The sequence below is a fragment of the Denticeps clupeoides genome, chromosome 13 (genome assembly GCF_900700375.1).
Source record: "Denticeps clupeoides chromosome 13, fDenClu1.1, whole genome shotgun sequence".
NCBI lineage: Eukaryota > Metazoa > Chordata > Actinopteri > Clupeiformes > Denticipitidae > Denticeps > Denticeps clupeoides.
The window spans coordinates 1,854,221-1,878,203 of record NC_041719.1 but is presented as its reverse complement, the minus strand read 5'-3'; the positions used below and the strand labels follow the sequence as shown (position 1 = coordinate 1,878,203).

General features: G+C 45.8%; 2 protein-coding genes across 3 annotated transcripts in view; both read left to right on the top strand.

Annotated features, from left to right (window-relative positions):
• Positions 1–4,089: 4,089 nt before the first annotated feature.
• LOC114802443 (protein PXR1-like) lies at positions 4,090–5,425 on the top strand. Of its 2 annotated transcripts, none has more exons than XM_029001355.1 (4): positions 4,090–4,292; positions 4,373–4,461; positions 4,546–4,740; positions 5,133–5,425. In XM_029001355.1, exons 1-3 carry the CDS (start codon positions 4,271–4,273, stop codon positions 4,732–4,734), a joined length of 300 nt encoding a protein of 99 aa, XP_028857188.1. In that variant the 5' UTR covers positions 4,090–4,270; the 3' UTR covers positions 4,735–4,740; positions 5,133–5,425. The 2 variants fall into 2 exon arrangements, with proteins under 2 accessions (XP_028857188.1, XP_028857187.1); XM_029001354.1 differs by having other exon boundaries at positions 4,154–4,292; positions 4,546–4,733.
• Positions 5,426–7,152: 1,727 nt separating this feature from the next.
• The window catches only part of igsf11 (immunoglobulin superfamily member 11), a 40,717-nt gene continuing 23,886 nt past the window's right edge, over positions 7,153–23,983 (top strand). Inside the window, exon 1 of the mRNA XM_029001942.1 lies at positions 7,153–7,384. Coding sequence (XP_028857775.1) covers positions 7,324–7,384 — 61 coding nt within the window. The 5' untranslated portion in view covers positions 7,153–7,323. The remainder of the gene's footprint in view (positions 7,385–23,983) is intronic.

The window sequence follows — 23,983 nt, the reverse complement described above, 5'->3', positions numbered from 1 at the left end:
CACGTGACCCCAAAAGTAATATTACTTTTCCAGCATTTTTCAGGTGCAGTTGTTGCAGGGACTGTCCCCCTGGTTAAGTGTCTTGCTTTGGACCTGGGACTCTGTGGTGGTCTGGTTTATAGGTGGTAGTAGTAGGCCACTGTCACCCAGTGGTGGGTTTACGTTCCCAATAACGCAGCATGTGGAGACTGATGAGACAAACACACAGTCCTGGATGATGATCTGTCTTACACTAAGACCCCCGCGATGTGGAGAGGAATTAAAATTACACTTCATGTATAATGAATCTGTAATTCAGCACAAATCTAATCACTGGGGATCATTTACAGACGTGCATCACAATGAGGTTTAATAATAAGACGCCTCCAGCAGGCATGGAAGACGGTGGAGAGATAAATTATCGATGGGATCTGAGCAGAAGTTTCTGTTGCATATAAAACATCCACCCATCGCTCCGTCATCGTTCTCACGCTCGTAGCATGTCTGGGCAGAGAACGGGACAGGAAGCGCTAAAGCTTTCATGGTTATTTTGCTGATGGAGGTTTTTAAAGACAAGTGGAGTGGAATGGACTTTATCATGGAAGGGACTATCCTCCAATCATGGTGAAATGTACAGTACAGGCCAAAGGTTTGGACACACCTTCTCATTGTGTTTCTTTATTTATAAACACATGTGGAGTTCTGTACTTAACAAAAAGTGGAGACCTGGCCTCCACAGTCACCGGACCTGAACCCAACCCAGGTCTACATGACATGTCTGCACAACATAAAGTTCTCAGCGGCAGCAGGACGCGGTGTTCTTCAACTGGAGGTGCAGTAGGCCGTCTGTGACATTCGGTGACAGTTTCTGGGGTGACTGTTCAGAGGTTATGACTACTAATGCTTCCCAAAACTGCAGAGAAACACAATCAACCCAGCAAAACGTCACCCTCCACAAATTCAGACCTTCTAACATAGAAGCCAACCCTCCAGAACGGTGCTGTGGTGGCCTAGCAGGAAAGGACGTGGACCCGTAATCAAAAGGTTGTCAGTCCCAAAACACCGCTCCCCACTGCTCACCAAGGGTGATGGTTAAATACAGAGGACACATTTCCCCGTGTCACCGTGTGCTGTGCACAATGACGATCAGTTACAGTTTGTCAGGTCTGGTAAATGGTCATGGTAGACATCGACTTGCCCATCAGCTCCAGTGGTTTGGCCTTGTGGGCCTTGTGGCTCCTCGCAGGGGCATCCGGTGGTTTCTGGAGGTGACTTCCAGCAGCCGGCTGTGAAATGGGAACAACCTCATCATCTCATCTGGGCATGGTGAGACAGGCCAAGGTTCTTCTGAAGCTTCAGAAACTTGCTGCATGGCGCCCATTATGAGAAGTGGGTTTCATTCTCTGTGGATTTTCTTTTCTACTAAGATTTTGTTCCATAGTTCCCTAGTGATACTATCTGCAAATTCCGAAAATGAATAGAAATGATGAAGGACAGGAATCTGCGTGGGGCCCTGATCTGAATGTGGGACCCTGAGAGCATCTGATAACTGTGCAGTAAACGGTGTTTTATATTAAAGTGGATTCAAGTGAACGTCCACCCAGAGAGTCTGAATAAGGGACCATCTGCACACCAAGCTGTGCAAAAAATGGAAAACTAAACCAAACTACAAAACCAAAGCCCTGGAACCTGGGGCCGGGTCTGCCTGGGCTCAGTGAAGGGCCCTCAAGGTCCCTGTTTTCCTTGGGACCCCAAAGTGGCTTGTGAACGGTCTGTATGTTGGAGAGGGGGACTTTATCTCTGGAACCTGCCCGAATGAGTACAGATGCTGCAGGAACAGATGCACATGCAACCATGATGCACTCCAGATGCTTGTAGGTGAAGAAGTGGAGGCTGCAGCTTTTATCATATTTCAATGCAACAATTCAATCCAACCAGCTACTGCAAATACAGTTAGGATGGGAATTATTATCCATAACTTTAAATGATTTGAACTGAGTTTTAAGATGTTCTCCTTAACTATGTTCACATGAGCTGAAATCAAGGCTTTTTTAAACCCCTGAAACAAATATTCAGTAGAACTTTAGCCTTCATTTAAATGCCAGATGGCTGCCAAGTTCAAAGAGATGAAGAATCTGAGCTTGTGACCCTCCGTGGGCAGAATGCGATCCGTGGTCCTTCAGTGCTCCTTCTTCTACGCCCACCCGGCTGCTTTATGTTGTCAGGGCCCTTCTTCACACACAATCCGTCGGCCTGTTCTTCACCAGCGGCCTGTTCCATTTACTTCATCAATCCAGGTCCTGAATTGTGGGAAATGTGCAGTGGGTTCACTCTGGGGTTCGGCCTTCAAGGCCACTTTTCTATTGATCTGATGAGGCGTGTGAGTGTCAGATACGGAGCTGCTTCCGGTTGATGGACCGGAGGATTATTCCTGAGCGGGTCATAAACACTCCTGAGCACTGCTCCCATGGATCTGCTCAGCTTGGAAACAGGCCCAGGAACTGGAGAGAACTGAAGGGACAGTGTGATGGATGATCCTACAACAGCCAGTGAGCTTCTCCGTAGGACGTCATTTTTCTGAAAATCCCTGAATTAGGAGGCAGATGGATGAGAGGATGGGTCATCATGAATTACCTGCTGTGGAGGTAGCAGTGATACGCCCTTCAACACCTCAGTCCTCCAGCAGTACGAGGTGGGATGACCAGCCCAGAGTTCAGACACCAGGGTCTGATGTGAAGGCAGATTTTTTTTTTTATCCCTTAGGAAATGATTAAGATGGCATGATGTGGGAATACCGTACCTCTGGAAAAGGTCATGGGCATGATGGACAGCGAGTCAATTGTCAGCCATGGTAGGAACATTATATTTTTGTATTTGAGTTAAATTAATGCATATGCTTCTCTTTAAGCATGAAAAAAGGAAAATTACCACCCAGGCGAAGCTCACACTGCATGATACTGATATTAGGTATAGGATATTAGAGATCAATAATCTGCAGGAGCACTCTCAGTGCCTCAGGGTCTCCTCCTGGAACATGGATGGATGAACGTGGAAGACATAGACGCTTAGACACGTTCGACACTCATATTTCTCTTAATGATGCCATATGCTGCAGTGGAGGATGTTAAACAGTAGGTGGCGTTTTGAGCTGATTTTTACAAACTCCTGTTAAAACAACTTCTCATCATTCCCATTAGGCGCTACAGGAGAAAGAAGAAGGACAAGTTAATGTCTTCAGAGTCAATCCACTGATTTCAGCACTACCAGGGAAATGTGCGGTTATATCCAAGACGTCACCTTAAGAACCACAACAAGTTTCATTAGCAATTTAAACACTTGAATTTGGATTTAATAAGTGTTTTTATTAGGAATGTTATTAGGAAAGTTGCACTGGTTATATAATCCCTCACTGGGCATTTTTAGAGGTTCCCTTTCTTTGTGCGCAGCTCAAGGTTTCATCTCAGGGACTCAAAAGATTAAAAAAAAAGATGTGAAGGACTCGACCTTGAAGTTGAAAAGCGGACTTTTCATTAACTCTCATTTAAAAAAAAGAAATAAAAGAAATATCCATGCTTCTCTAAAGCAGTTTTCACTTAATCGCTTTTGGGCTTCTCATCTCAAGCTTCAAAGAAAACAACATGAAATGAACATGATGAGAAGCAGAGGGCTATAACTGGCATTTGGTGAGAAATGATAGTAGGTATCATATGAAGCCTCCTGATGAGCTCGTTCATCACCATTTACAGATTAAAATCTGTGCACAGAATCAGTCTGCCCGGCTCCTGCCAGGTTGGGGAAATGTCACCTACGTGGTTTTGGGTTTTATAGACAACATAATCAAAAGAAGCTCTCTGTGGGTGAGAGAAGGACCTGGACAGACCCGACATTTCAGATCTTCATTCAGCCCAGAGCCGCTTACACCCACTGGTATTCCAGGTGAGTCCCACTGTGGGCTTTCAACCAGGTAGCCACCAGCCATTACCTGTCCACAGCCCTGACACCTTCTGTGAAAGTACATTAATAATGTATTTTTGTACTGAGAGACCTTCACATATCTACACATCTACACTGTTAAAACCATGAGGTCACTGCCGGAAGATCTTCTGTCAGAGGTATGGTGAAGGTCTGGGGAGTCACCCTGACCTGCTTATCACGCTGCTCAGCTGGTTTCACCAGCTGAACAGCGTGGGTGTGGCTGAAGGGCGTGGTCCCTGGAGTCTCCAGGAACAGGGTCAGGTGTCATTTGCAGCTCGGCGACAGGTGATCTCGGTGTGGCTGTCTGTGGTCCAGCATGGATTTCGATTTATCGAGCGGTGAGTCGGACTTTTATCTGACTTCGGAATAAAAAAATTCACCGGAGTCTTCAGACTTTTTACTTTTTAACCCCGCATAGCCCTGGATAAAGAAGAGGCGGCAAAGAAAGTGTCCAGCCAAGAGGTGAAAGGAAAAAAAGACAAAGTTAAGGAGAAAGAGAAAGACAAGGTGAGTAGTGTGTGTGTGTGTGTGTGTGTGCGTTCTAGATGAATTGTGCTCTAAATGTGCTGCACTGATTTCATGTCATTAAAGAGCAAGGAGCACAAGGACAAAAATAAAGAGAAAGACAAGAAGGACAAAGAGAAGGGAGAACATAAAGAAAAAAAGGAAAAGAAGAGGGACAAAGAGAAGGGAGAACATAAAGAAAAGAAGGAGAAGAAGAAGGACAAGGAGCGGAAGAAAGGCGAACATGGATCAGGATCTTCCTCTGACAGCGATTAGTGAGTGGTAACGAAACACACAATTTTGCTTGTTTATAGTTATGGATTAATAAAAACCCTACACATGGAAAGCCTACTGCCATAAAAACCCTTTCAGCAGCGGGTGTGGTCAGGCCGCGCCCCCCCAGGCACTTTCTCAACAGTCCAACGGCCAAAGCCGCCCATTCGCCGGGTTTTATAGCTGCTTCTATATTTAACGGCGAGGAATGCGAGGTGGTGAGGTGAGAACTCAGGATTGGTCAGATCACTGTCACCTGACCGCTTTACCACGGGCATGAACAGGATTTGTCTCTTTTTAACATCTTCTTGATTGTTCACGTCCCACCATGTCCTGCCACTTACCCGTCCCTCCAGACCGGGGTTCCAGTTGTAATTCTGCCCCTCTGTGTTTCTTCACAGATCCCGGCATTTCCAAGCAGCCCCAACATCAATCGCCAAAGCACCAAACATCAGTCCCTCTCCTGATCCTGCGCTGCGTCACATTTGGCCACACGGGGGCGACACTCGTCTGAATGATTTTCATTTGAAGAGGAAAGCGATTGTCGGGCCTCATTCGGAGCTCAGTGACCGTCTAGTAGACGTTTTAATGTGACATTTTCAGTTTTTATCGGCATCAGCCTGTTGTTAAATGCATCGATCAGCGTGATGCTGTGACGCAGACCGTAAAATAAAATAAAGGACATTTTTGAACACGGTGCCGCACCATCTGCTTGTGTGCCGCCCCGATGGGCGACGGGGCTTTGAAGATGTGAAGGAGCGTCCTGCCAGCAGAGACACGCAGACCAGGCAGGTGCAGTGGCCTGAAATTAATGTCTTCAACAAGCACACACCCGAATGTAAAATATATGATACAGCCGTGCACGGCATCAATATTAATACTGCAATAAACTCCTGCGATGATGAATAATAACTCAAACTCTCTACACTCACAATAAAACTAGAGTTCACGATCGGGGTTTTATGAACTGAAATCTGTTTGGTGTTAAACATTAATTTGTGGAATCTGCCCCTGAACTCTGCCCCTGAATACCATATGTAATGTGGGTGTAGCCTAGTGGGTAAGACCCAGGTTCAAACCCTGAGTAGGACACTTAACCATGAGTGTCTCCAGGGGCGGACTGTCCCTGTAACTCTGGATAAGGGCGTCTGGTAAATACTGTTAACGTAACGTATCCGTTTTACACCAGCAGAATACATCATAATGAACAGGGTGTAAACGTGGTGTGTTAAATGTGTGCTCCAAATCTGCATGTTGGGACATTAATACAGTTCCAGATCATTCCAGACAGTAATTAGGAGAAGGTGTCCTGAACACGGACGTGGAAAGTAGCCGGGTTCAAGGCCACTTTCATTTCCCGACTGCGAACGGTGGCGATAAGAGGAAAGCGGGCCACGGGCCCCGAGGCGGAGCGGTGAAGGATCTTATTCCTCTGTCGAGTGTGACAAGGCTCCCCCTCACACGCGCTGCCAGGCTCCTGGGGCGGAAGCTGAACCCTCCCACAGCCACAGATCAGCATGAACTCCCTGACCAACACCAGAAGAAGGAAAGAAAGAGAGAGAGGGAGAGAGAGAGAGAGAGAGAGAGAGGCATCAAAAGGTTCCTGGGTGGTGGGTGTCTGATGGGGTGTAGATACCTGCATATGATGTACATTTACATTTACATTGTTTAGCAGACACCTATATCCAGGGCGACTTACAGTCAGTAGTTACAGGGACAGTCCCCCCCTGGAGACACTCAGGGTTAAGTGTCTTGCTCAGGGACACGATGGTAGTAAGTGGGGTTTGAACCCGGGGCTTCTGGTTCATTTACAGCATTTACCAGACGCCCTTATCCACAGCGACTTACCATCAGTAGTTACAGGGACAGTCCCCCCCTGGAGACACTCAGGGTTAAGTGTCCAGCTCAGGGACACGATGGTAGTAAGTGGGATTTGAAGCTGGGTTATCTGGTTCACAGGCGGGTGTGTTAACCACTAGGCTACTACCACCCAACACTGTACAGATTTATTATAGTAGTGGAATAAAAAGCAGGAAGAAATGTCGATTACATTAACCGAGCCGCTGTACCTTACTGGTGTTGCCAGGTGTTGACAAAACGTGGCTGTCCAGAAGAAATGCACACAAACCGTCAATCTGTCGATATCTGATATTAAAAACCGATCGAATGCCAAACGATAGTCCCGATTTGACGGATACGGGTCGGAGCGCGGCCCATATTTCGGCGAACCGAAACCGAACGTCCGGTTTATTTCGAACCTGCGTGGCGTGAAAAACCGTCGGCCTGGCGACCCAAGTGTCCCGCACCGCGGCCACCGGAGGGGGGCGTCGTTTCCCCGCTCTGCCGGGGGCGTCACCGGTCTCCAGGCAACAGGACAGAGAGAGAGACAGAGAGAGAGAGAGAGAGAGAGAGAGAGAGGGACAGGGACGCACCAACATCCCGCGCAGAAACGGCAGCAGGAGCCGCAGCGCGCAGGCGAGGCGAACGGACCGGACCGGACCGCGTCCCCCGAACCGGGACAGGGACGACGCGTCGCGGCGCGATGAGCCCGTGAGACGGATTCTGCGCGTCCCAGCCGCTCCCGCCACCGACATGGTCAAGTTCCACAACTCGGACCTGTGGATCGCCTGGCTGCTGGCGAGCTGCGTGCACGGTAAGTTCTCCAACCTTCTTCCCCAACAAAGTAAAGTCGGGGGGGGGAACCTCCGAGAAGGTCCCACACGTTCTAACCATCAGCGATCGGTCTCCGTAAAACGCCGAAGGGCCAGACGGTGAAGGTCCCGCACCCTTTAATCCCGAAGATTAAGCGGAGCCCGGGGCCACGTGACCGCCGCCAATCCCGTCCTGGTTCTGCCGGGGGTCCGAGTTCCATTCCAGCCACTCCAGACCCCCCCGTCCCATGCTCTCAAGTCGTGCACACGAGCAGATTTGGACGATAAGAGCGAAAATAGTGCAGCCAGCATTAAGTGGATAACGATGCACATATGCATTTTCTCTCCAGAAAAAAAGGAGCAGCTGGAATGGGGTTTTTTGGACAGATGGGAGTTTCCACCTCGATTATCTTTGGCTAAAAATAGACGGTCAAAAAAATTAAAAGACCTTTGGGAGCGCCGGCAAAGTGCATGTGCCGGGGAGACGGGGACGATGGCAGAGGAGCATCTCCCATCGCCTCTTCTGGGAGACGTATCAATAAATCATGGGGGGCATTTCAGGGATGCTGCCTGTCCACTTTTCTCTACAGGACACTGGAACTGGTCAAAATTACCAAAAAAATACATTTTTCACCATTTCACCATCCGAGGAGGTCCTACTGATTAATATGGAATTATTATGGAGCATGTTTGTGTAAAATGTGCAGGTTCTACTCGTGTTCTCCAGACGTGTAACTTCACGCCGAGGTTCCGGTGAAGGACACGCGGTGCTTTTTGTATAAAATGTGGCGGTGACGGCCTCCGGTCCAGATAATTCCCTCCTTGTGAAAATGTAGAGGGGATAATTTCATATTCCTTCGAACGTCATTTTTTCAAATTGCACATGCCGGCGCGCAGCTTGACACCGGGTGCACATGATGGAGGCCGGGGGTAAAAATAGCTCCTCTATTCCTTTCAAACAATTATGTTTGCCAGGAAAGCTTTTTGGTTGTGGGCTGGTGAGTGTCGGAACGAGAAATGATTTGTGGGTAATTGTCGGGGGGCGGGTTGTAGGGGAGCGCTCTTCACAACATCTGTTATCCTGATGAGGTTCCTTCTCTTTAAAAAGCCAGCGAGATGCTTCCAGCCATGGACGGAGCAGCTCCGGGGACGCGGTGCGAACATCTCCTTCGTGGTGCCTCGCCGAGGGACCCTCGCTTATCTAAAGGAGCTTTCTGTGTAGGCCTTTCCGAGCCGCTCCCGAGTGTCTGAATTGTTTTATTTTTAAAGTGTGATACACAGCAGCACAGCACACGGTGCACACAGTGAAATGTGTCCTCTGCATTTAACCTGAGTGAGCAGTGGGCACCATGACAGGCGCCCGGGGAGGAGTGTGTGGCACCTCAGCGGCACCTTGGCGGGTCGGGACTCGAACCGGCGACCTTCTGATTACGGGGGCCACCACCGTCCCCGGAATCTGGACGTTGGCGGTCGCACCGGTTCCACCGGAGACCCGATACCGGCGCCGCAGGGCCCATTAGTCCGTTATCCCGCAGCAGCGAGGCTTTTAAGTAGATTCCGGCGCTGTTTGAGGGGTTTTTAAGCGCGAGGCGTAATGGAACACGGGCCGGACTCAAATTAGACAATGTGTAAAATATTAAAGTGCTTCTCCATTTTTTTTGGCCCAAATCTTTCGCTAAAACAGGGATTACGACCGGCCAGTCGGCTGCGCTGGTGCTTTATAGATTATAGATCGCTTTTGGATTTGTGTCTCCGTGAGCTCTGTTAGGAAGTCAAGCCCCTCCTGACCCAGACCCCCCCCGTCCACCTCACCAGGCCTTCCGATCCTTGTCCTCTGTCCTCCTGTCCTGCCGCTCTCACCGCACGGCGTGGCTTCAACAGAAGCGTGATCCCGTCCAGAAGCGTCTCCACGGGTTGCACGATTAGTATGGATCTTCGTGGATGAAGCGCTCATTTTCCTGGCTGCTGGAGGACATCGGAGTGTCCTGACGTTTGTCCTTTAATCGTCAGACGGAGACGGGCTGTGCGCCGCATGAATGGTGGGCTTGTTTGACGGGAGAGGAATGTGCCTCCAGGAGCTGCTCCGCCGCTCCTCTTAAAGTCCCTCTTTGTCCAATTCTGCCTCCATTTGACTGTGACGGGTCTGCTGGACCTCAGCTGGGGTGTCGAGTTGGGGGGCTGCCAGCGGTTTCACATTATCGGTATTGATCCAGATAATCGGCGTGCTTTACCAATTTAAACGTGACGTCAGTGTCAGGCCTAAAAACGGAACCGGGGGGCGGACTCTGAAGATCCGCGCCGTGAAAGGGTCTCCAACTCGGCTCCGCTCAGCTAAACGCCCGTAATTATAATTAATCCTCATTTAAATTGGTGCGAGGAATTAATTATGCAGCCGCATGCAGATGTGCCTGCACATCAGGGCGCATTGTGCGGCCGCAGAAGCGGGGAGATGGTGGAGACCTCGGCGCGGTATTAATATTTCAGCATGTGCAGAAACGATACGAGACGAAGCTCTGGAGACTCCAGCGGCTGAAACGGAGAGGACGACCACCCAGCCATAGAAGAACCCAGAAGAACGTTCTCCTGGGTGGTGTCTGCAGAACCCAGGGTGCAGTTCTTCTAATTACTTCCTGATGTCGCACCCTGGACACTTTTGTAAATGTGATCTCAATCCACAATGATTATTTATTACACAAGTGGAGACTCATTAAAATGAAGCATTGCATTCTGGGATATGGTGCGTAGGTGCACCATCAGAGCATATTTATATAAGATCAGTACAGACTTTATTGCATGTAATATTTATTATGGCAGGTTACGTTGTGAGTGAGTAACTTGGTTTAGCATGATTAGTCAATAGTCGATTAGGTAGAAATAATTAGCTCCGCCCCCCTGGTGGTGGCGATGGGCGGGGTTTCCGCGCGGCCGCCGGCCAGCCCGTTAAACCCCGGCAGGAGGACTGGGGGGGGGGGATTCTCCCTCTGCCAGCCACTCGGTTCAGCCTGGTATCCTTGGCAATGGGCAAACACGGCGGTGCCAGGCACCGGGGGCTCGATTGTCCGAACTCATTATCATGCGAATACGACGCGGCCTCCGAGTTCCCCGCCAGTGCCGCACCGGAACAAGGCGCTCAGTGTCTGTGCAGCTCCACGATGAATAAATCACGCACGTTTATCACGTCTCAGATCGGAGAAATCGCGTCGGGGCGCTCATCTGGGTACTTATTCAGAAATCTGCAGGGAGGTGGAACGGTGTTTTTTTAATGCGATTAGATATGATTAAGGGGATCATGCGAATGTAATATCACTCAATCTGTGTTTCCCATAAAATTGAATTAATCAGCTGCGGATGAAACAGCACCGCCCCTGCGTGTTGGTGTCGTGAGGAGGGGCGGGGCTTCGAACCCGGGCCCCACGCGGCGCCATATTAATTATGTGGCGCGCTCACAGGACGGAATTTTAAAAGATCCACGCCGCGTTGGTTTTGTGGTCCAGGGAGGGTAACTGGTGTCTGAACATGGTTTCACTGGGACCAATTACAGGGGCTGCAGGACGGGTCCCTCGTGGTCTTCTCTCTCTCTCTCTCTCTCTCTCTCTCTCTCTCACTGTGTGTGGCTTTCTAGACGCCACCACACGTTTCCATGAAGGTTCATATGAACCCTGCGGTCGTTGCAATAAAATGAAATGTTAATATTCATTTTTCACTTGTGAGTTCACCTTTTTTTTTAGGTGAACATCGCTTTACTGTGGTCTGGTCCTTGAAATGAGCTGGGAATTCAGACGGAAGCACCTTCACAGTAGAAGGTGCTGGTCTGACGTTGAATCCTCCGGTAATCCGGTGAGGAAACGGGATCTAAACACGGCGGAAACCAGAAGCTAATTTATGCGCAAGTGAAATGTACGTGAGGGATGGTAAAAGGTACGCTCATGAATGATGGATGTTCATGGTGGAGTAATCTAGGTTACCACTCGAGGGAATTGCCAGGAAAATATCCTTCAAGTCATTTTGCGCCACAGAAGACGTGCTGCTGATTCTCAGCTGGTGGGGGAAAAGAAGCAGGAATTCCAGCCGCATTTCCTGGGATCCTTTTCCTTCTCCGATGATTGGCTTTCAGCGGTGACAGACATGCCTGTGGGCGGGACTTAGAGTGGCAAGACCAGTCGAGGGGCGCTGAAGACGCCTGTTCTGGACCGAAAGAGCAGGCTGGGTGAAGGTGCATGTGATCTCACCCAGGGAAGTCCGAACATCGGGTCAAATCCGCTTTAATGCTCAGCAGTTTGGGACACAACAGGCCCCTTTTTTCCAGTTGGTGCAGATTGATTTTTAATGCCGACATGATTGAAAAGCAAAAAGAAAAAAGAAGTTTTTCAGGTCTTTGTCCCGTGGGATCATCCTGGCTGTGATGGAAACCCTCTCGTTTCTTGTCCCATGCCAGATTGTGAAGATGAAATGTGGCCATGTGGGCGGGGCCAGAAGAACTCCCGTCACGAAGTTGACCAAGTTGAAAGTGAATCTGTAATGAAGTCAGCGTGTGTCCTTTTTATTTTTCCATTCCGGCGCTCCGTACTTTTCTCTTAGTGCCGTATTAGCCCGCACGCTGCAGTCTCCATGGTAACAGACTTTCTTTTTAAGGTGCTCGCTGTTGGCGCCCATTGTTTGCCCGCTTAATGGGTTACAATTCGCACCAAAGTGTTTGAGGGGTCGGAGGGGAATTTAAAGGGGACGTCGGCCCTAAATCAGCGACGCCCAGCAGGAGGATGAAGTGGTTTCCATCATTTCCCCGGCGCTCCGGCCTTCCTCGCGGCAGGGAGTCTGCTGGAATGTCGCCACCTGAAATCTGTTTTGATTCCGGAGAACGTTCGTAAGGGAGGGCTGGACGATGGATCCTCGTCATGTTGACTACACCGTTGTGGTTTCTTCAACTTTTAATACGTCCGCTGCTGTGCAGAAGTCTGTTCCCCACTCCTGGAATGCAGCAGGCGTCCAATCCGGATCTGTGCATGTTTGGAATGGAGAGGTGACCCCAGTGGTGGGTAAAGCTCTCCACGGATTGTCTTCACTCATTCTCCATCAGGATACCAACGAAGAGCTTTGACCACTCAGATGGTTTCTGCAGATGAAATGTTTTCATGGTGGCCTCTCCACTGTTTAAACTGGTTCATCTCCAATCGTTCTCCACCAGGATGCTGATGAAGAGCCTTGTATGTTCTGGTGTGTTAGGGGTTCATGGAAGCCTCTCCACTGTTTAAACTGGTTCATTTCCAGTAGTTCTCCATCAGGATGCTGATGAAAAGCCTTGTATATTCCGGTGTGTTAGGTGTTCATGGAAGCCTCTTCACTGTTTAAACCGGTTCATCTCCAATCGTTCTCCATCAGGATGCTGATGAAGAGCCTTGTATATTCCGGTGTGTTAGGGGTTGATGGAAGCCTCTTCACTGTTTAAACCGGTTCATCTCCAATCGTTCTCCATCAGGATGCTGATGAAGAGCCTTGTATGTTCCGGTGTGTGAGGTGTTCATGGAAGCCTCTCCACTGTCTAAACCGGTTCATTTCCAGTAGTTCTCCATCAGGATGCTGATGAAGAGCCTTGTATGTTCCGGTGTGTGAGGTGTTCATGGAAGCCTCTCCACTGTCTAAACCGGTTCATTTCCAGTAGTTCTCCATCAGGATGCTGATGAAGAGCCTTGTATGTTCCGGTGTGTGAGGTGTTCATGGAAGCCTCTCCACTGTCTAAACCGGTTCATTTCCAGTAGTTCTCCATCAGGATGCTGATGAAGAGCCTGGTATGTTCCGGTATGTGAGGTGTTGATGGTGGCCTCTCCACTGTTTAAACCGGTTCATCTCCAATCGTTCTCCTTCAGGATGCTGATGAAGAGCCTTGTATGTTCCGGTGTGTGAGGTGTTCATGGAAGCCTCTCCACTGTTTAAACCGGTTCATTTCCAGTAGTTCTCCATCAGGATGCTGATGAAGAGCCTTGTATATTCCGGTGTGTTAGGGGTTGATGGAAGCCTCTTCACTGTTTAAACCGGTTCATCTCCAATCGTTCTCCATCAGGATGCTGATGAAGAGCCTTGTATGTTCCGGTGTGTTAGGGGTTGATGGAAGCCTCTTCACTGTCTACACCGGTTCATTTCCAGTAGTTCTCCATCAGGATGCTGATGAAGAGCCTCGTATGTTCCGGTGTGTGAGGTGTTCATGGAAGCCTCTTCACTGTTTAAACCGGTTCATTTCCAGTAGTTCTCCATCAGGATGCTGATGAAGAGCCTTGTATGTTCTGGTGTGTTAGGGGTTCATGGAAGCCTCTCCACTGTTTAAACCGGTTCATTTCCAGTAGTTCTCCATCAGGATGCTGATGAAGAGCCTGGTATGTTCCGGTGTGTGAGGTGTTTTATGGTGACTTCTCCACTGTTTAAACCTGTTCATCTGCAGTCGTTCTCAATCAGAGAAGAGCCTCGCCTCCTTTGGTCTGGTGTCACGGTGGGTGTTTATGGTGGGTCTCTGGATCAGGATCCTTGCTGTAGTTCCTACCTGAATAAATACAGTCCTGTATTCCTGGTATTTATGCAGATTATGAATTGTGTGTATTTGTCCTGAGTCAGGGTCACTCTGAACACAGACACATACTATTGTTCTATTGGCAGAAACGGTCAATGCTGCAATTGAGCTGGTCAATCTGGCGCGTGGCTGGTCTCGGTGGGCCACGAGGTCCCTACAGCGGCATCCAAAAACCAGAAGCTGACATGCAGATCTATGCTTCATAATTACTTTTTGTCCTGTACGTGGACACTTTTTAATTAGGGGCTGCACGACACATGGAGGACGGGTCAATATGTGTGGACAGGGTGGCAGCAATGGCCCCCTCAAACCCTGCTCTCGGCTCTCAGCTTATTTCACCTTCAGTCCGGTTCAGCTGTGGTTTAATGGTCTGTTCGTGCAGGAACTCATACGATGTAATATCTGGATTCAACATGTAAACGCGTACAAGAGCTTCTCTGGTCAGAATTACCTACTGAGGTGATCTGGGCTCTACCTGAAAGATCTGGAAATCCTGCATTCCAATCCAAATTTGATTTGTCACGTACACAGTCGTACACGATATGATATGCAGTGAAATGCTTTTAGCGACAGCTACAGGCTTTGCATATATTGCAAATATACAATGATCATGCAAATATGCAAATGTTGCAAACATAACCAAATATTACGCTTTTATGTCTTTCACATAAAACATAAAATATGGTCGGGTGCGTTCCTCTGTCCAGTTGATGTAAACATTTAGCCGCATTCTGGACACTAAAATGCATGATATGCAGAAAACCTTTACCACAAGCAAAACTGGGTTCTGATTTATTATTATCATAAATAACAGTAATACGTGAACTTTAACACACGCTACTCCATGCATTAGAATTGTGGAGAAATGAAGAAAGAAAGTGAAGTGATTGTCACATGTGATACACAGCAGCACAGCACACAATGCACAGAGTGAAATTTGTCCTCTGCATTTAACCCATCACCCTGAGTGAGCAGTGGGCACCATGACAGGCGCCCGGGGAGCAGTGTGTGGGGACGGTGCTTTGCTCAGTGGCACCTCGGCGGATCGGGAATCGAACCTGCAACCTTCTGATTACAGGACCGTTTCCTTAACCGCTAGGCCACCACTTCCACGATTTCCAGGCACTGTTCATTTCTGAAATGCTGGATCAGCAGCTGGATTCAGAGCCCGGAAGGTGTCTCCTCCTCACAGAGGTCGTGGCCAGCCGGCGCATCGGCACAGGACCGATGAGGACGCTCCCTCGCTCCTGCTTTTATGGGCACTTCTAGCAGATGGAGCGTTGTTGCGATTTGCGTCCCAGGCCTCCCTGTGAGATTCACGGGAGTATTTTAGTCCAGAATAATCCCAACCATCTGCTGTCTCCTGTACTACACTCACTCGCTCTACAAAGTACTGCCACAAGCTCCCGCTACCCATGATGCAACTGCACCCTCTTGAATGTAATCTGGTCGTGGCAGTGCAGTGCGTCCATGCGGAGTTCCACCGACTATGTGACGTTGTAAAGGTGATGAATGCTTACTCTGCGTTTGTGGGTTCTGATGAATTATATCATCAATATAATTGCTGTGATTTCATTTGTTGCCATAAATACTTTTCGCATCTGCTGTTTAGGAATTAGAGCACGAATACTGAAGGGTAAATGTGGTGTAAAATGAAAGGTGATTAAAGTGAGTAAGTGTGGTCGCTCTGGATGAGGGCATCTTGTAAATGAACCGTGGTGTAAAATTAACGACGCTCAAAGGTTGTTGAAATGTGACTGTGGTGTAAAATAAAGAGTAATGAAATTGTGTAAAATGAATGTTAGTAATAGCCATTTAAATAGTAAACCTGTTTTAAAATGAAAGTTAGTAAAAGCGAGTTGAAGAGTAACCATGGTGTAAAATGAAAGTTGGTAAAAGCGAGTTGAAGAGTAAACATGGTGTAAAATGAAAGTTGTTAAAAGTGAGTTGAAGAGTAAACGTGGTGTAAAATGAATGTTACTAATAGCCATTTGAATAATAAACATTTTTTTTTAAAAATGGTAAAAACAAGTTGAAGAGTAAATGCGGTGTAAAATGAATGATAGTAATGGCCATTTAATAGTAAGCATATTTTAAAAAAAAGTTGGTGAAAGCAAGTTTAAGAGTAAACATGGTATAAAATGAAAGTTGGTAAAAGAAAGTTGAAGAGTAACCGTGGCGTTAAATGAAAGTTGGTAAACACGAGTTGAAGAGTAACCATGGTGTAAAATGAAAGTTGTTAAAAGTGAGTTGAAGAGTAAACGTGGTGTAAAATGAATGTTACTAATAGCCATTTGAATAATAAACATTTTTTTTTAAAAATGGTAAAAACAAGATGAAGAGTAAATGTGGTGTAAAATGAATGATAGTAATGGCCATTTAATAGTAAGCATATTTTAAAAAAAAGTTGGTGAAAGCAAGTTTAAGAGTAAACATGGTATAAAATGAAAGTTGGTAAAAGAAAGTTGAAGAGTAACCGTGGCGTTAAATGAAAGTTGGTAAACACGAGTTGAATAATAACCATGGTGTAAAATGAAAGTTGGTAAAAGCGAGTTGAAGAGTAACCGTGGTGTAAAATGAAAGTTGTTAAAAGTGAGTTGAAGAGTAAACATGGTGTAAAATGAAAGTTGTTAAAAGCGAGTTAAATAGTAACCGTGGCGTTAAATGAAAAGTTGGTGAAAGCGAGTTGAAGAGTAACCGTGGCGTTAAATGAAAGTTGGTAAAAGCAAGTTGAATAGTAAACATGGTGTAAAATGAAAGTTGGTAAAAGCAAGTTGAATAGTAAACATTGTGTAGAATGAAAGTTGGTAAAAGTGAGTTGAAGAGTAACTGTGGTGTAAAATGAAAGTTGGTAAAAGCGAGTTGAAGAGTAAACATGGTGTAAAATGAAAGTTGGTGAAAGCGAGTTGAAGAGTAGCCGTGGCGTTAAATGAAAGTTGCTAAAAGTGAGTTGAAGAGTATCCATGGTGTAAAATGAAAGTTAGTAAAAGCGAGTTGAATACTAAACATGGTGTAAAATGAAAGTTGGTAAAAGCAAGATGAATAGTAAACATGGTGTAAAATGAAAGGTGGTAAAAGTGAGTTGAAGAGTAACCGTGGCGTTAAATGAAAGTTGGTAAAAGCAAGTTGAAGAGTAAACATGGTGTAAAATGAAAGTTGGTGAAAGCGAGTTGAAGAGTAACCATGGTGTAAAATGAAAGTTGGTAAAAGCGAGTTGAATAATAAACATGGTGTAAAATGAAAGTTGGTAAACGCGAGTTGAAAAGTAACCGTGGTGTAAAATGAAAGTTGGTAAAAGCGAGTTGAAGAGTAACCGTGGTGTAAAATGAAAGTTGGTAAAAGCGAGTTGAATAGTAATTATGGTGTAAAATGAAAATTGGTGAAAGCGAGTTGAAGAGTAACCATGGCGTTAAATGAAAGTTGGTAAACACGAGTTGAAGAGTAACCGTGGTGTAAAATGAAAGTTGTTAAAAGTGAGTTGAAGAGTAAACATGGTGTAAAATGAAAGTTGTTAAAAGCGTGTTGAATAGTAACCGTGGCGTTAAATGAAAGTTGGTAAAAGTGAGTTGATGTCACGACTACGGACTTACGGGGGAAGGAAGCGCAGAGGTCTGACATGTTGGGAAGGGGTTTTTATTAACAAATAAACAATAAAGAAACACAAATAAAGACTGGCGCGGTGGCCGAAAACGAGTTAACTTAAATAAGGAACTGAAACAAACCCGTAGGCGTGTGGCGATTGCCAGAACTGAAATTACGAAAACCTACGCGGTTACAATATCAAGTTCACGAAAATGCCAGCGACCCCGAACGGGCGAAAACTTCCGGCATTTATGGGGCGTCAGGATTGCATTCCGGTGTGGAGCCCAGCTGCAGGCAATCCTGACAGTTGAAGAGTAACCGTGGTGTAAAATGAAAGTTGGTAAAAGCGAGTTGAATAGTAACCGTGGCGTTAAATGAAAGTTGGTAAAAGTGAGTTGAAGAGTAACCGTGGTGTAAAATGAAAGTTGGTAAAAGCGAGTTGAATAGTAACCGTGGCGTTAAATGAAAGTTGGTAAAAGTGAGTTGAAGAGTAACTGTGGTGTAAAATGAAAGTTGGTAAAAGCGAGTTGAATACTAAACATGGTGTAAAATGAAAGTTGGTAAAAGCGAGTTGAAGAGTAACCGTGGTGTAAAATGAAAGTTGGTAAAAGCGAGTTGAATACTAAACATGGTGTAAAATGAAAGTTGGTAAACGCGAGTTGAAGAGTAACCATGGTGTAAAATGAAAGTTGGTAAAAGCGAGTTGAAGAGTAACCGTGGTGTAAAATGAAAGTTGGTGAAAGCGAGTTGAAGAGTATCCATCGTGTAAAATGAAAGTTAGTAAAAGCGAGTTGAAAAGTAACCGCGGCGTTAAATGAAAGTTGGTAAAAGCGAGTTGAAGAGTAACCATGGTGTAAAATGAAAGTTGGTAAAAGCGAGTTGAATACTAAACATGGTGTAAAATGAAAGTTGGTAAATGCGAGTTGAAGAGTAACCGTGGTGTAAAATGAAAGTTGGTAAAAGCGAGTTGAAGAGTAACCGTGGTGTAAAATGAAAGTTGGTAAAAGCGAGTTGAATAGTAATTATGGTGCAAAATGAAAATTGGTGAAAGCGAGTTGAAGAGTAACCATGGCGTTAAATGAAAGTTGGTAAACACGAGTTGAATAATAACCATGGTGTAAAATGAAAGTTGGTAAAAGCGAGTTGAAGAGTAACCGTGGTGTAAAATGAAAGTTGTTAAAAGTGAGTTGAAGAGTAAACATGGTGTAAAATGAAAGTTGTTAAAAGCGTGTTGAATAGTAACCGTGGCGTTAAATGAAAGTTGGTAAAAGTGAGTTGAAGAGTAACCGTGGTGTAAAATGAAAGTTGGTAAAAGCGAGTTGAATAGTAACCGTGGCGTTAAATGAAAGTTGGTAAAAGTGAGTTGAAGAGTAACCGTGGTGTAAAATGAAAGTTGGTAAAAGCGAGTTGAATAGTAACCGTGGCGTTAAATGAAAGTTGGTAAAAGTGAGTTGAAGAGTAACTGTGGTGTAAAATGAAAGTTGGTAAAAGCGAGTTGAATACTAAACATGGTGTAAAATGAAAGTTGGTAAAAGCGAGTTGAAGAGTAACCGTGGTGTAAAATGAAAGTTGGTAAAAGCGAGTTGAATACTAAACATGGTGTAAAATGAAAGTTGGTAAACGCGAGTTGAAGAGTAACCATGGTGTAAAATGAAAGTTGGTAAAAGCGAGTTGAAGAGTAACCGTGGTGTAAAATGAAAGTTGGTAAAAGCAAGTTGAAGAGTAACCGTGGCGTTAAATGAAAGTTGGTAAAAGCGAGTTGAAGAGTAACCGTGGTGTAAAATGAAAGTTGGTAAAAGCGAGTTGAATACTAAACATGGTGTAAAATGAAAGTTGGTAAACGCGAGTTGAAGAGTAACCGTGGTGTAAAATGAAAGTTGGTAAAAGCGAGTTGAAGAGTAACCGTGGTGTAAAATGAAAGTTGGTAAACACGAGTTGAATAATAACCGTGGTGAAAAATGAAAGTTGGTAAAAGCGAGTTGAAGAGTAAACGTGGTGTAAAATGAAAGTTGGTAAACGCGAGTTGAAGAGTAACCATGGTGTAAAATGAAAGTTGGTAAAAGCGAGTTGAATAGTAATTATGGTGTAAAATGAAAGTTGGTGAAAGCGAGTTGAAGAGTAACCGTGGTGTAAAATGAAAGTTGGTGAAAGCGAGTTGAAGAGTAACCATGGTGTAAAATGAAAGTTGGTAAACGCGAGTTGAAGAGTAACCGTGGTGTAAAATGAAAGTTGGTAAACGCGAGTTGAAGAGTAACCGTGGTGTAAAATGAAAGTTGGTAAACGCGAGTTGAAGAGTAACCGTGGTGTAAAATGAAGAGGTTCCGATCAGTGAGTAATGGAACATCGTTCCTTGTAATCAGTGCAGCAGCAGTAAATGTGCTCCACGATGCCTGTGAGCAGGAGCCGTCCATGTTCTCATTAGCACCGACAGATGTTGCTCCACCTCCCCATGCTGATGGAACGTGCTCCTGGAGCTTTGTTAATCGCTGGACGTCACCCTCGCTTTGCAACCCTCCTAAGTGGGCTGCGGTGCTGGTGAAGCGCTGGCCTGGCTGTTTGTTGATGCCAGCAGCACCTGGGTGTGGAGAAGTAAAGTGAAAGTGATTAGTTGTCACATGTCCTCTGCATTTGAAGAAGATGAACGTTGTGAGCCCACTTAGTGAGCAGTGGGCAGTGTGAGCAGCCCAGTGGCACCTTCCGAATGGGGGGGTCTGTTTCTTTACACTCTAGACCCCACCACTATTCTTCAATGCTCAGACGATTCAGACAAACACACACGGTTCCTCCTCAATCAGGCCGCCACCCATGAACCCCCAACGAGGCACAGACGAATTTAACCTGACAGTGAAGGGTACGACCCCATTTGTGAACGGAGAGTGCCCTATCAAGCCCCACCCACCATCATGGTGCAGTGACCTCTCCACGTCTTAAGATGAAGCAGTGCAGCTCAGAGCAATTCCACTATTTTAGACCCTGCAGCATCTGAGTAACCGGATCTGTAAAAAGACGTCCCCCGCCGCCGGGCCACCACGTCTGCAGCTGTCCTCGGGCCTTCGAGCAGAACACTGACCTGGGGTCAGTGAGCCAGGCCCTCTGCCCACAGGCTACTGCGGTTAATCCCTGATCCTGAGTCAGTGGAAGAAGCCCTGATTGACAGAGGAAAAAAACGGGAAAAGGAGCAAGTGGGGCGAGTCCAAATCCCCAGCATAAAAATAAATGTATGTGAAGGTGAAGCGTGTTTCCTGCTCTCTCGCAGCCCGCCTTGTTTTCCGAGGATGATTTAAGGAACAAAATTCACAAAATTAAAATTATCCTCCCTAATTTTCTGTCAAATTCTAGTCTTCATTTACAGGCTAAGTTTGAAGAATACTTATTTTTTTCCTGGGGGCGTTAATGGTTCCTTCCCCTTGGGTCGGAAGTGAAGACTCGGGCTTCATCAGCTGGTTCCTTTAGATGTCAGAAGTCTCAGCGTTCTTGTCTTCGGAAATGATTACTCAGCATGGGGAGTTAATGTTACATAAAGACATTTCATTTTGAGGGTGAAGGCGGCCATGTTTTATTTATGCCGCATCAATAATTCACCTCCAGTTTCTAGACGGAGGCCGAGGGAAGCTGCAGCTCTTTCCCCTGATCTCTCGCTCCCGCTGCGATTCCTCATCCCTGCGGCCCCCTTAATGTTTCTGGGAATTCGGGATTGCTTCAGATCCGCTGGCGTTTCCACCAGGTGCGGCCACTTCAGCCTCCTCCTCCTCCTCCTCCGTCTCGCCTTTTTACATTGAACTCTGTTCTCTGGAACATCGACCACATTCACTTTTCACTCCCACACTCCTTTAATTTCTCGCACTTCTTTCCCGCGACGCTCCGCCCTCCCGGTGCGGCTTTGAACCCGACTCTGATCACACGGCAGCGCTCTGTCGGAGAAAAGATGGAGGTCTGGGAAATGACTCCGCCCCTCCTCAGCGCTGTGGAAGGGCCCGGATTTTTTAAACATGAAGTGAAATAAAAGTGCCGACCTGATGAGGGCCAAGCTGGATTTTTTCATTGATTATAAAGATTGTTCACTTTGTGGTGTAAAATGAAAGTTGGTAAAAGCGAGGTGAATAGTAAACGTGGTGTAAAATTAATATTGGTGAAAGTGAGTTGAATTGTAAATGTGGTGTAAAATGAATATTGGTAAAAGTGAGTTGAATAGTAACTGTGGTGTAAAATGAAAGTTGGTAAAAGCAAGTTGAATAGTAAACATGGTGTAAAATGAAAGTTGGTAAAAGCGAGGTGAATAGTAAACGGGGTGAAAAATTATTATTGGTGAAAGCGAGTTGAATAGTAAATAGTAAAAAAAAAATTAAATGAAAGTTGGTGAAAGTTGGTGTTTTGAATAGTAAATAGTATTTTTTTTTTTTAAATGAAAGTTGGTAAAAGCGAGTTGAAGAGTAACCATGGTGTAAAATGAAAGTTGGTAAAAGCGAGTTGAAAAGTAACCATGGTGTAAAATGAAAGTTGGTAAAAGCGAGTTGAAGAGTAACCATGGTGTAAAAAGGAAGATGGTAAAAGCGAGTTGAAGAGTAACCGTGGTGTAAAATGGAAGTTGGTAAAAGCGAGTTGAAGAGTAACCGTGGTGTAAAATGGAAGTTGGTAAAAGCGAGTTGAAGAGTAACCATGGTGTAAAAAGGAAGATGGTAAAAGCGAGTTGAAGAGTAACCGTGGTGTAAAATGGAAGTTGGTAAAAGCGAGTTGAAGAGTAACCATGGTGTAAAATGAAAGTTGGTAAAAGCGAGTTGAAAAGTAACCATGGTGTAAAATGAAAGTTGGTAAAAGCGAGTCGTAGAATAACCATGGTGTAAAATTAAAGTTGGTAAAAGCGAGTTGAAGAGTAACCATGGTGTAAAATGAAAGTTGGTAAAAGCGAGTTGAAGAGTAACCATGGTGTAAAATGAAAGTTGGTAAAAGCAAGTTGAAGAGTAACCGTTGTGTAAAATGAAAGTTGGTAAAAGCAAGTAGAAGAGTAAACGTGGTGTAAAATGAAAGTTGGTAAAAGCGAGTTGAAGAGGAAACGTGGTGTAAAATGAAAGTTGGTAAAAGCGAGTTGAAGAGAAACTGTGGTGTAAAATGAAAGTTGGTGAAAGCGAGTTGAAGAGTAACCATGGTGTAAAATGAAAGTTGGTAAAAGCGAGTTGAAAAGAAACTGTGGTGTAAAATGAAAGTTGGTGAAAGCGAGTTGAAGAGTAACCATGGTGTAAAATGAAAGTTGGTAAAAGCGAGTTGAAGAGAAACTGTGGTGTAAAATGAAAGTTGGTAAAAGCGAGTTGAAGAGAAACTGTGGTGTAAAATGAAAGTTGGTGAAAGCGAGTTGAAGAGTAACCATGGTGTAAAATGGAAGTTGGTAAAAGCGAGTTGAAGAGTAACCATGGTGTAAAATGAAAGTTGGTAAAAGCGAGTTGAGGAGTAGTGCCGAAATGAAAGTTCCGACCTGATGAGGGCCAAACTGGATTTTTTTATTGATCATCAAGATTGTCTAAAGTTTGATCATTTGATCATTTGGTATTTTTATTGATGCTTGAGAACTGTATTCTGATTCCAGAACTATGGTGAAAATATCCTCTGGACTCCAGAACACTGATGGACTGTCTGGATGAAGGATCTAGATTATGCTTTAAAGACCCATCAGAGTGAAAGATCGCCCTGCAGCCTCCGTATTGGTTTTTGTTATTGATCAACTCGTCATCATTGACACAAGTGTGATTGACTGTGAGTAAAGTGCCGCTGTAATGGCTGGTCGCCCTAATGTGGCCATGATCCTATTCCAATATGTGTGAAAGGAGCATTGTGGTGAAATGGTCTCTGGAGAGACACTCCATCCAGCAGATGATGGCCCTAAAGAGAAACAAGTAAGTGGCAGGAGGGGGTGGGAGGGTTCTTCTTCGCCTCCTTCTCCTCCTCCTCCTCGTTTTCCCTGCCAATACAATCCACCCATATGTTTCTAATGGCATCGATATTCAAGAAGACACATTCTCTGCGCTTCTGCACTCAATGCATTGTTCCATCAGGTTATCCTTCTCCACGCACAGATTTTCCCAATGAGGAACCCGTGGGTTCTGCAGACCCGGCATCTGATCTCCTGAATCTTGCCTTCACTTCATTAGAAAGCAAGTAACGAGCAGAGCACTCAGGGTCCTACTGACCTGACCAATCGATAAGAGGCTGTTTCATTATGAAGAAGCACCCCAGGCATGAGAAGTTCTCATCTGAATGAAGAGCTGCAGGCCAGGATGAGGTCCACCAGGCCTCCAGGATTGTGATATTAGCATTGTGTGCTGACCACAGCAGATGTTGCTGTGAAATGTGGATTAGAAGGAGAAGTAGAAGACATGGATAATCCCATCTGTGTAATTACACTCACTGCAAACAGGATAAATCCATCATTTCTTGCCTCTTCATCTCAGTGGGCAACCCCCACTCCTCCTGT